Genomic DNA, 17,090 nt, shown 5'->3' on the forward strand with positions numbered 1-17,090 from the left:
ACCTCAGGGTCAGGTGAGTGCAAGCACAAAAGATCACTAATCTGAGGACAGGAGGGGGTGGAGGCAGCAGCTGACTTGGATTAATTTAACTTGTCATGGAGCTGTAGCCCCAATTCAGGACAGATAGGAACGTTGATAGCATGGCAGCACACCAAACAGCCTTCACAGTGACACACAGTTGAAGTGCAAAGCTTAGCAGGCTTTTTTTGAAATATTTCTACAGAACTGAGGCTACAATATCTACCATATTATTATTTAAGCAACCAAAACGTTTTAGATGTTGCTCACGAACCAAAGAACACATTACATTTTCCTATTGCTTCCGATTTAAAACATCAAAGCTGCTTTCATCAAAACACAGGCTGAAACCAGCGGTCAAGAACACCCTATGTCAAACATTCCCAGGTTGTTACTCATTAACCTGGGGAGCCACACACAGGGCTGGAGCAAGAGACAGCACACACACGTGCACGAGAGAGCACATGTGCACAAGAACGCACTCTTTCCAAACTCGATTGCACTTAATGAGAAAAAGTACACTGGCCAAATAATTGCTCAAGGTCAGGCAGCCAACATTAAAAATAAAAAGTGTGGCTAACCTAAGTCAGTTGTGTCAGACTTAACTGGGGCTGATCCAGAGCTCTGCTACTGCCCAGGGGCAGTATCGCCTTCCCCTTCACAGGCATGTTCATGTGCCGCAGTGTGATGAGCTGGATCTGCTGGCTGATCCAACTGAAAACCAGCTCTGGGAAAAAAAAAATGAATAAAAACAAACCAAATGCCTGTTCAAAAGCTGATCCAACTCAATGCACGCCTATATAAACACTAGAGTTAAGACAAGGTACTGTCAGTCACCCATTCTTGCTCTCTCCCTTTTAACAGAAATGCATCCTAAAGAATCCTCTGGAGTCCAAAATTTCCTAATAAACAGAACTAAAATTAAGTTAAGACCTCTAGAAAACTGAAATCTTATGAGGTGGTGCATAGATGTGGTGCTTTTGACAAAGATTAGCCACAAAAGATAAGTCTTCATGTATGCATGTTCTATTTCATGTAACGATGTTATATTTCGTTGCTCTGCAAATATGCTGGCAGAACATTACTATCAGTGAAACTATCAAAGGCACAATGCTAAAAACTTCTTTTTGTTTTGTGGTTTTTCTTTTTTAGCTTGCTTAAAACTAGTATCTTTTTATTCTAACCTCAAGAAAAATCAGCTGCTTTTTTGCTTCCTAACTCTCCCATCATACAATGTAGGTAAAGATTTAGAAATCTAATCCAAAGAACACATTAAAAGTGAAAATATTTGCATACAGTTTCCTGTTAATGGTCGCATTGTTTTATATTTATTAAGCCCAAACAAGCAAGTCTATCCATCAGAGAATGGTGAGTAAGCATTCAGTTTTCACCACCACTCTAGATGCTTTTTGTCCCAATTATTTGGTTGAGAAAACTTACTTTCTGGATCCCTGCCCCTGATTTTGTGGTTTTGCATGAGTTTAAAAAGCGTTTCTGTGTATGTTTGTTCCCCCCTCCCCCAAATACTTCAGTCAACTAAGAAATGTCTTCCTCCCATCCCTTTTCTCCCCCAAGTAAATATTGTCATTGACAAAAAAAGGAGGCGCTCAAGTTGATGGTTTTTTCCCCTCTGGGGAATTCAGTTTCTTTGATGTGTCCTCTAAATTCCTTAAATAAAAGTCTTCAACACCTGTTCAGAAAAATCTATTAGAGCAGCTCAAGAACAACAGAAATGCGCTCACAGGAAACCTTCACTTTTTATCCCTGTCCACCCTCTCTCCAGCTGCAGCTGAAGAGGCAGCATTGTTGCACATGGAGCCACTGCTATGAGGAGACAAGGGAACACTGCCTCATCACCGAAATGGCAGAGAAAGATGCAATCATTTCTCTTTCAACCACCCTGGTTCTGGAGTTCACTTACTACAGCAGCAAACACCATAACCTGCAGATATATTTTCAGCTTGGCAGTGTAGCTGCTAAAGAGGGCTCTACCCCTACAAAATAAAAAAATAAACAAATAATTAAAAACAAAAAAGGTATATTTGGTGTCCTTTGTCAAGGAAAGGACTACCTTCACACTGTATTTTTACAACTGATCTACTGAGGTTGGAAAAAAGGTCTGTATGGTCAATGCTTGAAAAGAATGCAGTAGAAAGATGCTCCAAAGACAAGTGCTTCACTGCCTTTAGAGCCGCAAGTGTTTTTGCCGTGTGAGGGAACGAAAGCACCGATCTGAAGGAAGCTCAGCTGGAAAACTGCCAAGGCAAAACTAGACAAAAAGGGAAATATTTCTTGAGAACTCCAGGACTGGGGAACAAGCAAAACCCCCTCTCAGCCGTTTCCCCCCACCAAGAATGACAACTTTCAAAGCCTGACCTCAGGTGGGCCAGCCAATGACACATTTCCACAGTATGAGCTGAAAGTGAGCTAAAAGCATAGTGGGACAGGTAGAAAAAAAAATAAAAAAAAGAGAGAGAGAAAAATCCCAAAAATAGTTCCTTTGCTTTTTAATTCAAGGCCCTAGAAGTTAGGGAAATGTCACCATATACGCACACACACAAAAAACATCCACTAAATGATATCAATACACAGACCCACTTTCAAAGAACTAATACAGGTGGAATAGGGAAATCTTTATTCTCTCACACAAAAAGAAGAGACAGCAAAATAAAAAAATTAGTCACTAGAACTTAAAACACACCATCCCCCTTGGGAACAAAATCAGTGGTGATTTTATACAACAATCCCAAAAACTCAAGGTAAAGGGCATCAAGAAGGTGACAAAGGGCATACCTAAAACACAGGAATTCTTCCTCCACCTCTTAAAAGGGAACAAGGGCATTTCACCTCCAATATGTGAACTGTCTAATGCATTAGACATTGAACTGCATTTCACAAAGGATCTCCAGAAATGAGTCTGAGGTCAAAACTTTTGTCTACAAAGGAAATTAGAAGGAAATTGTAGGAGATAAAACACAGCTTTAGGTTCTGGCGGTTGTCCAGCTTTGTTCATTTTATTCTAATATTTTAAAAAGTAAGAAGAAAAAAGTGCCTTTGGGGGCTGCCATATCCATTACTTCACTCAGGACTGTATACAGCACACAGTACATTTACTAACTAACCAGACCGCTTCACTTGCCCAACAGATTATCCCTTCCCACAACATGAACTGCATTTCAGGCTAATGACAGTCTTCTATCAGATTTTCAAGTTAAACATTAAAAATTTTTGATAGGTCAAATACTGAAGAGGAAATAAAACATTTTTCAAATAAAAGAGCAACTCTTTAGGAAACATTTCAGATTGTATTAAGAGATTTCATTAAATACACTTCTTTCAGTACAAGCTATCCAATTTCTTCCTGGTTATAGAGGACAAATGATCCCTGTAGCACCTCCCTGCAGCAAATAAAGCACGTAGCACACAGGCAATAAGGACTCTCCATTTTAAGAAGAGTATGCTCAGTCCTGCAAGTCTTGCCTAATGAAGGGAAGGCAGGCCAGTGCTGGCCAAGGAATCATTGGGCAGCCTTTCCCACCCTTCTCCCTGATGTAATCATATATATCTCTGGCGCTCATTCGCTGCGTTACATCAAACATGTCTTCAAGACTGTGTCCAAACTACGGCTTTTAAATAATGCCTGCACTAGCAAAACAATCCAAAACATTTCTTTTCAGAGAGTGTTTGTTTTAAAAGTTTCTGCGCAGTTATATATCAGGAGTAAGACAGAGGGACAGCTTAAGTTCCGAACCCAATGACAGTTGAATTCGACTGTAACTGAGTTAGCAAAACATCCCTCAAGAACATTTTCTTCACTTTGTGTGTAGACTACAGAATTGCCCTAAACCCATTTTAACTGATGTGAGGAACCATTAGCAGCTGTCATTTCAACAGTGTGTCTATCTTCTATGACAAATTCAATCTACTCAATAGCAATTTTAATCACTCTGTTCACTAACAGGAGCCACAAGATCTATCAATGCTACTCAGACAACTTCTTTCTTTAGAAGTGCAACCAAATGAATTAGCATTTCCTCTTAACAGGAAAAAGTTAACACAAAGCTTGCGAGAATGAAACAAATTCTTACTATTTTCTTTTACCGTGATGTGTAACAGAAAGCAAGAGACACAGGTATTCTGGTTTTATCAGACTCTCCTTAGTTATTCACTCAAAAGAGCACTTCAAGAAATTCTTTGCCTGTCTGTTCACCACTTAACTAACCAGTGCACACAGGAGATCCACAGCCTCTAGAACCAGTTCCTGGTGTCCAATCCGTGAGATACCCAAGTCTTCAAGGTCCTGGTGAGAAATCTGTAACAGCTGTTCACCATTTATCTTCTCTCGTTCAAATTTATGGACATACTGCTGCAGGCAATCATCCAGGCCTACCAAAACACAAAAGAGAGAAGAGGATGTGATCACAAATTTGTCTTTTCTTCCCCTTCCCTCCAATTAAAAAAAAAAACCCTCACAACAAAAACAAACCTTGCGAAAGGCACAAATTGCAAGTTCATACGATATGCGATACCAAATTATGAAAGAACTTGCAGTGCGACTGAAGTTGTACCACAGGAGCATAGAAACAGAACACGCAAGTTGTGTGGATCTTTGGGTCCCCTAAGTCAATGCATGACCCACCTGCTCCTCGTGGATCAAGCTCAGCAGGTTAAGAATGTCCCTTTGGTGTCTGCATAGGGAAAGCTATCAGGGGGCATACATGGACTCTGCTATCAGGGTAACCCAAAACCCCAAAGGGCAACCAAAGCAACAACAAAAAATAACTGACAAAAAAGATAAATACAACAAGGCAAGGCAAGAACAAAGATCTTGCCCAAAGCCTAGTTAAACAAGCAAACAAACAAAAGCACAAAACCCCCCAGTTCCCCATCCACTTATCTATAAAAGGGCTGATGAGAGGAAAATGGAACAATCAAAGGCAAAGCAATCAAAATTATGTTTGGCTCAAGTCTCATTACTCCCTTGATTTATGAGACCCTGCAGCTTCCTGAATCAGTCATTCCTTCCCCTTGCTAAGGATTAATGGCACACACCAGTAAGAAATCTAATTCACTTTTGTATCTATGAAGTATTTTTAAGACAGTTTAAAGTATTTTGTGCCAGCAATACCCCCGAAATCCTCACTTTAAATTGTGATTCTATGATCCAGTTCTCTACAGTATCTTTTCCGCAGTGATTACAGAAAGGATTTCTGGTTTTCATTATGTCTTATTTAACTAAACTTCATGTGTTAATCCTGTTTTCTTGTGTATTCTGCTCATTTCCTCTGTTCTTAAAGATCCTGTGAGCAGCAACAATTTGGGGAAAAAATTTGGATGGATGTGTTATTTTAAAGATGATACAATGCTCTTGATGCCCTGTCCCACTTCAACATATTAGCTAGAGCAAAAGGGACAGATCCAATTAGATCTGTACATATACACCATGTTCACTGAAAATAGTTGACACGCAAAAATTCAGATTACACATTTGACATTTACTTTATAGCATCCACAATAGCTACATTGTTTGACTATTCAATTTTAAAAAAAACTGAACCTTTAGCTGTATAAAGGATGTTTATCCAGTACGCTGGCTCAAAAGGAAGCCATTGAGATGGACAGGATGTCGAATGCTGCAGATGAGAAACATGAACAGCATCCTGAACTACAAGGAAACGAGAGCCAAAAGACCAGCACCCAGTTCCACTCATGGGCCTGCAATAGCAGCCTGGAAAACAGCACTCCCAGCACACTCTACTGCCAAGAAAACATTCAAGACAAATCACAAGGGGGGTTTAGGAGTCACATGAAACATATTTGTTTCATAACGGCAGCACGAGCAGTCGCTGCTGCCTTGCAGTGTCTGGTCACAGCAGATCTGTAGATTATGGACTCTGAAAGGCACAGGCTTAGTTAACACACATCACTTGCCTTCATAATGCTCACTCAGAAATTAATAAGGACAGACACCTTGGCACTTAACAGTCACCCCTTTACATGACTTGGGCAAGCTTAATCATTGCAGTACACCAAAATCTGGCTGAACAAGCTTGGCTCCTCCATGTGCAGAGCTACCAGTGTGCACAACTTGATTTTTAAGCATAATTATGAATGAGAAAACCCACATGCAGGATGAGCAGAGCCTCCTAGGGCTACAGTTGTTTGGGGTACACTCTTGTTTCCTCCCATCTGTCTTGGCAAGGCCGCATAAATTTTGAAAATTGAGCCCAGTGTTCTCTTTCCCATAGGCACCAAATTCTCCTTTAGGCTATACAAACTCTTTTCCCAGGAAAAATAATAAAAAGATCTGGCCTTCATTGTTTAACAATTTATTTTTTCAAAACAAATCCTCCACCAAGGCTGACATGCAGTGCACATATTTGGCATTCCCAATTTTTAATGCTGTTCTGCAGACCGCTGTTTCCCATCATTTGCCATTGTAAGCCCATAGTTTCCATTACAAATTACACAAACACCTAAAATAAAACACTTTATTCAGCATGCAATGAAGTTTTTATTTTTTAAGTTTTTTTGATGCAGTGTTGCTTTTGCCTACTATCCTTTCTGTGTGTTCACTCAACTTTCTAGATCCTCATTCTATGCTAAAACATGAGACTCACAAACATATATATCCCCCCCAAGAAATACAACTATGGCTTTCAGCTTGCCTGTGCCTTTTTTTTTTTTTTAATTCATGCTTGCCTGTTCTTGAAGGTCTATTACAACTTGAACAGCTACCTCTAAAATATTTTTTTAGTAAGAGCCCTTAAAAACAATACTTCTACAATCACACCATAAGACTATATTTTATAAAATAAAATTTACAAAATCACACAAATGTTAATTCAAAACAGTCAACACAGGGGCACAGCCACTCAGCCGGAAATGTATTTAAGATTAAGTGACCAAAACTATGCAAAGCAGGAAGTGAAGACAGACCCACACACTCATGGCAAGCATTCACTAATGGTTTAAGATGAGCTTACTAACATTAGTGTTGTTATTATTTTTATTAAGAAACATATGGAAAAATCTTAAACATTTTAACTGAGATGGAAACCACATTTATAGCCTATTGTCTAATTTTCCATCGTATGAATGAAATGTTTAAACATCATATGCAAACCAAAAAATTCTTATTTCTCCAAGAGGAAAAGGAAAAAAGGGAGGGAAAAAAGGACTCATAAATCAGTTCAATAAAGTAAACTAAATAATATTTAAGTAAAGTTTAAGAAGTCAGCATTCAAATGCCACTGGTAATATAAATGAACTGCTCACTTTTTCCTTCTTCCAAACATCTCTGTTCTTTCTATGCATTTTCTCTGTGAACTTCAGAGCCTCACATAGACTTGGTATTGCCCATTAGCAAAGTCTGGATATTTTTGAGAAACTTAGATGAATTAAAAACCTATAAAAAGCAGTCTACATTACTCAGAAAGAGGCTTCCTTACATGCCAGATAATTTCCAACAGTGCAATATTAGCAGGTTCAAGCAAGAAAATAGTTTTCTCTATTTCAAAAAAAAAAAAATACAATTAAGACTCTGACATTGGAAAAGATATCTATATTTATCTTTTTTACCCACTGAAGAGCCCTTCTGAAGTCTGATCTATTCATTTTATTCTCAAAGTGTTTTTAAAAAGCATTTGTCTCAATTGCATGGGAGAAATCTTTATATAATTCCTTGCACATACATCAAAACCATACACGAAAGATAACATCCTTCCTACTTACATAATTTGTTAGAGAATGAGGGAAGATGGAAATAGAAATAGCAACTGCAGAATGTTACCCAAGTTTTACAACAATAGTAGCAGTGATTTTTGGGGAGGGAGGGAGGAAGGGAGAGGGAACCTAGTTAGTGCTATTTGTATTGTGAAAACCCTTCTGAGGAACTGCAGTGTAACTTGAACAAAACTCCCTCCCAAGTTTTGGCAGGTGTAGAGATGTGCAATAGATCCTAAGAACCGTCTAGACTTTTCTGTCTAAAATAACCTTCCACCACCATGCAAAGCACCCCAGAAGACATTCAATACCTTGCATTCATGCAAAAACATTAGGACAGGGCTTACACTTAGAGATTTGCACTGATACCAATCTCAGTCTGTTTCCAAGATCAAGAAAGTTATTTTGAATAAGAATTGAGGGGAAAAAAAACAACTTTGAGGAGGTTAAGGGGGAGGCTTGGGTCTTAGCCATAAGTATCAGTTTACTATTCAGAGAGAATTAACATTTCTACTGTTGATAGGTGTTAGCCATTCAGCAATGACTATCTGACTCCCAAAGTACTAAAGATGTGTGTTTTGTAAATAGAGTCATTAAGCAGTTTGGCACTTTTTGCTCAGCTCCTGTGCTGAACATAACCAAATAACTTACCTACCATAAAGCAATAAAAACAGTTAACTAATGTATTATGGCCACAGGTCCAAAACCAGCCGACTCACCACCTCTTCTTTCCTCCCACCATCCCACTCTTCCTCACTCTCTTCTCTTGAGAGAAGAGAGTCTATATACTCCAATATGGGGGAGGTGGGGGGGAGCAAGGAAGGGGAAGGGGAGCTAGACTGGGCAAGGAACTGAGGAAGAAACAAAGAGGGAACTGGAAGGTGATGGGGATTGTCTTCTATTAGTTCAGGAACTTGAGCAGATTCTCAGGATAGCTTATAAAACGCCAAAGCTGACACAAGGAAGCAGTAGGAGCGCCAGCCACTTGAACAGAGGAAGAACTCGTAAGTACAAGGCCTTCTCCTTCACATAGCACCACCATGGGGATCGTTGCTCACTGTCTCCAGGACATACAGCCTTATTATGAATACGTACTCATCTCTTCTCTGTTGGGTGACTAACAAACTGATGGCACCTGGTGTCTCAGGGTAGCACCAAGGTTCAACCACAACCCTCAGCCTGTCGAGGGGCTCCCTTGGACCTTGGATAGCTGGCTAGGTACGACTGCCGAAGTCTTTTTTGCCTCATCAACTTAAGAAACACACATTCAAAAGTTGTAAGAATCCGACCTTCCCACCTAAAAAACTCACTCTTATTCTGGTCTCCCCTTCAGGGTCTATTCAGTTGCCACTTTTAGTCTCCAAAGACTCCTTGCGCACACTAACTTCAATCCATCCTCCCAAGCTTTGAAAGATCATCAGTTCTAGGATAATCTTTGACATACCCCATGGTATGTGACATTATACTATCATTTATATTCCACATCATTTTGTAACTGTTATTGTGATAGCTTCCTCCCTTCATTTCCTCGATCTATTTTCAGGACTGGAAAAAAATAATAAAAGAAAAACCAGGAGGGAATCAAGGCAGCATATGAACACCAAAAAGTGAAAAGAGCTACTTCATAAGCAGGTGAACTAGCAGTTGAGAAGGCAAATTAAAGTAAGGAAAAAGGGTCTGCAAGAGAGCTGTGAAAAGCTGAAGTAGCTCAGTAGGACAGCTACAGGGCAAAAAGAAACAAATTGGAAAGTTCAGGAGAAAGAAAACACACAGTTACGCTGAACAGACCCAACCCACAGGGAAGTCTGCTGCCTCCCTGGGGCCCGGGTAAGAGAGGTCACCAGGAAACTCCCTGGTCTGGGACGGCCCACTGATTGCTATCCGCTGTTGGTTTTGCAGGTTGGCAGCGATGAGGTTGAGCGAAGTAGCCTAAAAGTGATCAAGAGGGACTTCAGAGCGCTGGGGAGACTGGTTGAGGGATCGGGAGCACAGGTAGTGTTTTCCTCAATCCCTTCACTGGCAGAGGGGAACACTGAAAGGAACAGGAAAGCGGACCTGGTTAACACATGGCTCAGAGGATGGTGCCGTCAGAGGAATTTTGGGTTTTTTGACCATGGGTCGGTCTACACGGCACTAGGCCTGCTGGCTGCAGATGGAGTTCAACTATTGTCAAGGGGAAAAAGGATTCTTGCTCATGAGTTGGCGGGCCTCATTGAGAGGGCTTTAAACTAGATTTGAAGGGGCAAGGGGATGAAACCAGGCTGCCTAGAGATGAGCCTAGGGGTGGCGTGCTGATGTTGGGGGCGAAATCGATAGCCCAGCTCAAGTGCATCTACTCCAATGCACACAGCATGGGCAGCAAACAGGACTGGATATTAGGAAAAATTTCTTTACTGACAGAGTGGTGAGACACTGCAATAAGCTGCCCAGGGAAGTGGTGGAGTCACCATCACTGGAGGTGTTGAAGGAACGTGTGGACGAGGCATTGTAGGACATGGTTTAATGGGCATGGTGGTGTGGGGTTGATGGTTGGACTTGATCTTACAGGTCTTTTCCAACCTTAGTGATTCTGTGATTCTTTAATATGGAACGCAGTGGGAAGGTTGTTCCACTGTAACACCACGGATGCCATTCTTCTCCTGCAGTATTACAGAGCCAGGGATGACTTTAACAAAGGAATTCAAGGTCCTTTAAAAGGATGATGATAAATAAATCTAGAGCAGTCAGTGGAAACTTAATTCAGTAATAATTTGAGCCTAGGTAATAGCTGACTTTCTAGGTCCCACATGCCTGATTGTTTCTTAGCTATCATGACTGTTTTAGCATTTATCTTTCCATAAGTTTTCAAAAAAGTTTAGTTATCAGTTTGGTGAGCCACTTATAGGGGTCTCAAAAGAGCTCAAAGGCCTTAGTTTGCCTAGAAAAAAATAAAAGCCTTCAAGAGGTATTTGAATTACTGTGTAGCCTACAAAAGTAAAAAAACTTCCTTGTTCAATTTTTTAATCCAAGTAGTTTCAGACACTTGTAATACTGCCACCATCTGAAGTATCAATCACTTCAAAAAACCCCACAGAATTGACGAGCAAGAGCTGCTTATTATCAGCATGACAAAATGTCTCCTGCATAAACCAGCTTGTTTATAAAATAAGTTCTCCTCATGTAGTCAATTGTAAGCAACACTTCCACGTTTCTATTTTATCATCTGCATTCTAACCAAGCAGGCACGCACTGTTGCCGCACCAGGCATTATGTCTAGCTTTGCTGAGGGCAGGCATTGCCTACAACAGCCAGAACGGTACAGAAGTTTCTTGCCTGTCCCCTCCTTCATACAGGGATGGAACCAGACAAATTCACAGAAACCACTAAGGTTGGAAAAGACCTGTAAGATCATCAAATCCAGCCATCAACCCAACACCACACCATGCCCACTAAACCAGGTCCCACAATGCCATGTCCACATGTTCCTTGAACACCTAATTCTTGGCCGCTGCCTGCCAGCAGGGATACAAAAGGCAACTCTCTCATGATGGTCACAGCAGGACAGAGGGAAAGGGTGAAGACTTCAACTTTGACAATGAGTGCTTTACTGTCCCCTCTGTAATCCCCTCTGACTGACAGTCGCACAGAAAGCCTTTGCAACATGTTCCTATTTTCAGTATTTCCAACAAACATATTCACCCTGGAAAAACAGACTACATACACACACGTTCACACTACCTCAAAATAAATCCATTCATTCCATTCAAATCCATCCATAAATCCCTTAGCTTCTTTTGAATGCAAAACTGAAAGCTTTGCCTTGTAATAAATGAACTGGTGGGTAAATTTGGGTTGTAAACCATCCTGAACAGAAGGGCTATGGAGACTGTGTTTAACCTTTAGTCGCTCCATATAGATGCGATCTCAGATTGACAGGCCTTCTGTGTGCTATACTTTTTACCAGTCCTCCCTACAAAGCCATTGATTGAGACCATTCCAGCAGTACCCATTTTATCATGCTCCAGACTGCGAATTTGAGGACAACTATAAGCTTCATGATTTACCCTGTGAAGTGTTGAAGTATGTTAAGGAAGAATCAAAATAGCTTTTGTCCACACGCTTGCTGAATCCTTCCAGGAAGCCCAGCAGGTTTGCAAAGCAAGACCTCTCTCTATAAAAGCCAGAAAAACCCACTCAGATTTCCCTCACAACATATTTTCAGGAAACTAAGCAGACATGGAATAAGAAAGAGTGGAGTCTTTACAGAAGAAATGATTGTAGGGAGGAGGACACGATAAAGGCCTATAAAGCCAGAAGTAGCACAAAAAAAACCAGAAAGAGCACTGATTATACATCACCTCTTACAATACAGGAATTAGGGAAAGGCAATGAAGCTAGCATCTAACAGGTCCAAACAAGCAGTAAGAGAGTAATTCTTCACACAGCAGTATGCAATGAATGTTCAACATCCATATGGGTTCAGGGGAGGGTGAACAGGTTCATGAAAGAAAATGCCACAGAAGTCATGTCTGACTTTGAAAGACTCAAACAGAAGTGGCTGAAGGCTTGAGGAAGCCTACAGAATGTCAACTTTCCTACGATCCTCCTTAATGTATCCCTTTTTGGCAAACGTTCAGGATGGGACACTGAGCTAGATGGCACAGGACACAGGACTTCCACAGCTGTGCCATACTCAGCAGCAAAATGTAGATGGCAGCTTCCTTTTAATTACTTTTATCCTAAGACTTAAGGAAACTGTTATCTCTTCACGAGTGAAAGCTACTATTGGTGTTAGTATTTACTGCAATAGTGACACAAGATTTCCCCAAAAATCCAAAAGCTCTGTATAGAGAAATAGAAGGCGGGGGTGGGGATAGAGGAAAAGGCTGAACACTAATACTGAATTGTGAAATCAATTTAATCCAAAGATATAACCAAAGCTTTTACAGACTTTAAAAAAAAAAAAAAAAAAACACACACACAGCAAAAATAGACCCTAGTAATACTAGGAAGTAGATCCCAGTGAATCACGCAGCTGCTCTTGTGGGTTGTAATCCAGCTTGAGATATTAACAGTAAGTGTGAAATTGCAAGAGTGAATTGATTTAGAAATTGTACCTTCAATTGACAATGAGTGAACTTGCATCACGACTGCAAAAATATATTTGACAAGTGAATGGTAGCATACAATAAACTGAGATAAAAGCAATTTCTAATAAATGGAAAGTTAATGGTATTTAATTCCAACAGCATTTCAGCTAAAACCTCAAAGTTACATTTTCTTTCTTTTTAATAGCTCCTTTTCAGGGAACTTATGGGAAAAATTGGGGTGGGGGAAGAGAAACCTACTATTTTCCATAGGAGGTTTCTTATTATGACACAGCTTTAAGGCTTCAAATTATAGACAAAATTTAAATGTAATGCTACAGAAACTGCAAAGTGAATTGTGCTGGCATGCCACATTTCTCAAAAAAAAAAAAACCCAGGACACAGCATAATGACATACAGGTTTAACTAGAAAAAAAACCCTCTCTTTATAGAAGATATACAAGCATGAAGACAGAGGACAATCATACTTTATTATGAAGACACAGGACAATCATACTTTACTACACTGAAAAACAGATCACTATGCCACACCCACAGAGACAGAAATTAAAGCCTTTTTCAATTTGACAGGGCATTCCCTCTAGACATGAAAAAGTAGAGTATACCAGGAAACCAAGAAAAAAAAAAATCTCTTGTATTACATTCCCACCAATTTGAAGGCAGGTGGGTCAGAATACACATGCAGTCATGCTTTGCACCAGCAGAGCTGGACTGGACAGCTGTGCACAGCTGTGGGCCCCTGCAGCACGTACTAGGCCATAACCTAGTGGGGCTTTGCTGCCATGACACTCGCTAATGTCACCCACTTCCCTGAGAGAATGTGATTGACGCCACCTCTGACTATTAGGCCATTAAGTATGATTTCGCTTCTAGGGTTGAAATCTTGACTCACTGGGAAGGAAGAGGGAAGACATGAGAGACGCCCTTTTTCAGGACTTACCACTCAGCGCCAAGCAGCCAGACTCCGCAGTGCCACCCCAAATACTCATCTTGGGAAAATGAGTTTCCAAGAAGGAAGAATAGGAACCACAAACAAGGGCTCATATTCAAGACCTCAAACACCTGGCAGCATGGTATCTTACTGGCAGCATTTCAGCTGTAACTCTTCACTAATCCCAGCCGCCACCAGAATAGGACTACTGACCAGAGAAAGACAAAGGATGAAAAAAAAAAAAAAAAAGAAGAAAACTGATGGACATAATTTTTTCCTGCTGACTTGTGTGTACATTGTCTGTCTGCATCAAGGATTAAGTTCATGTGATGAAGTAGCTTCACACAATACAACACTCATGCTTTGGTTTTCTCTTTTAAGAATCAAATACATCACTCACTGACCAACTACACTTGGCGAAAGCAACCTTTCCATGCTTTAATAGATTTTGTTTGGCAAACTAAATGAGATGGAAGCAGAGCATAACCGTATGTTCTCTGCAGATAGACCTGGCACTCTAAGTTTCAACAGAACATGCAATGAAAGCCAACATTCAGCAAATGCATGCAAAACATGAAAATAGAGAACACACCTGCCCTGGGCAGACAAGCCCAAATAGCTTCCTAGCCAATACCGTAAGATGTCTTCCAGGACACTGCTGACAACACCCTCCCTGACTTCACAGTAAAAATGATATCCTACTTGTGGCAAGATGCAAGTCACGTTCATCCCCTGGGTATACTGCAGCATGAGTAAGGCAACACAAACCAAATAAAATGGCAGTATATTGTAGCTGTAATGAGGCACTTACATTTAATCAACATTTATTGCTCAAGTAGCACCTAAGAACTACTATAAACTCCAAACTGAAACTAAGAAAACATCTCTTTGCCCAATATACTAATACGTGCAAAGGTGTGCCTATTTGTCTGTTGGTTGCATATAAAATAGCTGTAATTAAACGGGTTTAGAATGGCTCTCCACTGGCACGAAGCACTTTCAGCAAGTATGACCCAGGGTGAAAAAGAATAACAAGGTCTAAGTTTTTACCATTATATCTAGCAATCAACTTATCCCCCTGAGGAAAATTATTTTAAACCCACAGAGCTTGGCATTGCATACTGTAGTAGACTACTGCAATGGCAGAAAAATTCACATTTAATTGTTACTAAAAGAGATTGTTCTTGAACCAATTCATTCAGACTCTTTTGACAGCCATCACGTCCAGTGAACATACCCTAGTGTTTGTCACAACCTAATGAAATCATTTTGCTGGTGAAGACATGAGGGACAGTGTCAGCAAATACAGAGCTTTTAGCATGGTAGAAGAATAATCACTCAATGTGACTTTAAAGTCACATGCATGCATTAAGGGAGGCAAGAAGGACTACTAAATGGCTGAGGTGGGAGATAGATGCAACAGGATTTAAAAGGTCTAAAAACACTGCCAGCTCCTTCCTACACCCTAGAAAATTGTCTTCTGTCTTTTTTTTTTGTTGCTTGCAACTTATGTCTGTGACTAATCAAAAGGTGTTGCTTAAACAGGGGATCAATAGAAGTATTACACCAGCATAGAGTGACTTCATTAATTCCTCTCAAGCAATGAGTGTAGAACAGTTCCACATACCTCAGGATAAATTAACGTGTCCTATTAGTGACATAAAGCATCATCCTCACATACTATGTTAAAACTCTGACAATGAAACTTTCACCAAAGTTTAAATGTGGGGACTGTGTTCCACCCTGGGCTTGAAAATCTCACTCCTCTTGGATGCTCAGAAGTTGTTTCCCAATGTACATGGGCTCGAAGAACCACTAAGTCTCTCTCCAGTAGGAAACAAAAGCAAGCGGTAAAATCAAAAGTAAAAAGTGGAGAAAACCATGTGATTCCAGTATTCCTTTTTCCTCACCCCACTAAGGCTTTTTCTTCACAGTAAGTACCCTTTAGGACATGCTGGCCAATACGTTTTAAATTATTCGCAAACAAGAATTTGCAACTTCTTTAGTCAAGGTAGGTCTGTTTTTCTCTGTCACTGAAAAATTAATTGTTCGTTCCATTGATGCAAATAATAGCTTTGCCTAGGCACAGTAGGGTTTTGGCAGGAATGAAAGCAGAGTGGTATCTGGCTACTGAAAGCTGCAGGTGAGAAGAGTCTACAGACAAGACCTTTGTTCCTTCCTCCATACAGTGCTAGGCTTTGTAGGGAATCAATCCACTTCACCATGTGCCCTCTCCCGTACAGAGCATATGGGATGACTGCCTCAGAAACGAACCACTCATGGGCATACCACAGCCTTTGTCTCTTCTGCAGCTAGGTGGCAACAAGAACTGAGGTAGGAGACCAATTGCCATTTCATCTTCAGGCTGGTCCAACACCCTGACTCACTCTCTCAGTAGGGAGGCCACAAGCAGGAAGACAACATGACCTCAGAGCATTCACTTCATTGGATCCCAGATGGCACAGAGAGATGCATAGCTGGTTACTGCCAACTCACTTTTATCCAAAACCAAGGTACAGCTGCCCCGCACCACCACAGACAGATCTGTACCAGCCCCTTAACATCAACATCTTGATAGGAGAAGGCAAGCTGCACGGATGCCTGTGCCTCAACCGCTGCAATAGGACCTTTATAAGCTCAACAGCAGCAGCAGCTTCAGCTAGTACAATGGGCTGTAAATTGGGAAAAGATGCAGGAGGACACAACCTGGTCTGCCATCTTTACTGTGAAATTACTGCAGAGAACAAGGGCAGAAAGTTGCAGGGGGATGTGGGTTAAACAGCAGAAAGTGACACAACAATGCCCAGCAGAGCTCATCTGTTAGAGACCTGACTTATACCTCATGAGATCCCCCACGCTGCTCCTCACTGGACTGGCTGCGGACCCCACCTACAGAGAGGCGTATTTCCTCGCACCCGTAAGAGAAGCCCAAAAGAAATCTTATTTATGCTACTAACAGATACAGATGTTTTCACTGTATCAGTGCAACCACAGAGAAATACATTTCCCAGAATTTTCCAACTCACACAACCATGCTAAATTTGTTGGGTGTTTTCTTTTTTATACCACTATTCTAACACACATTTTTTACTGAATTTTTACTCAAAACAAGCCTTTAAAACACTTTAACATTTCGCTTACGTAGGTATAATAGCACTGAACCTAAAATAGTTTCAATGCTAGCTGTGGAGTCATCCACAAGATTAAAAAAAAATCTGGTTCCCATAATGGAAACAATTTAATTTTGTTTTATTGTTCTAGTGAAATACATATTGTAGCTTAATCCATAGCAGAAATATGGAATCATTCAAGTCCCCAGAGGCAGAAAT

General features: G+C 40.6%; 1 protein-coding gene across 2 annotated transcripts in view; it reads right to left on the bottom strand.

The window, feature by feature from the left end:
* The window catches only part of CNKSR3 (CNKSR family member 3), a 60,486-nt gene that overhangs the window by 23,868 nt on the left and 19,528 nt on the right, over window positions 1–17,090 (bottom strand). For both annotated transcript variants that reach the window (XM_059831085.1, XM_059831095.1), the window contains exon 2: window positions 4,241–4,404. In XM_059831085.1, coding sequence (XP_059687068.1) covers window positions 4,241–4,404 — 164 coding nt within the window. The remainder of the gene's footprint in view (window positions 1–4,240; window positions 4,405–17,090) is intronic.

This window comes from Gavia stellata, chromosome 2 (assembly GCF_030936135.1).
Source record: "Gavia stellata isolate bGavSte3 chromosome 2, bGavSte3.hap2, whole genome shotgun sequence".
Lineage (NCBI taxonomy): Eukaryota > Metazoa > Chordata > Aves > Gaviiformes > Gaviidae > Gavia > Gavia stellata.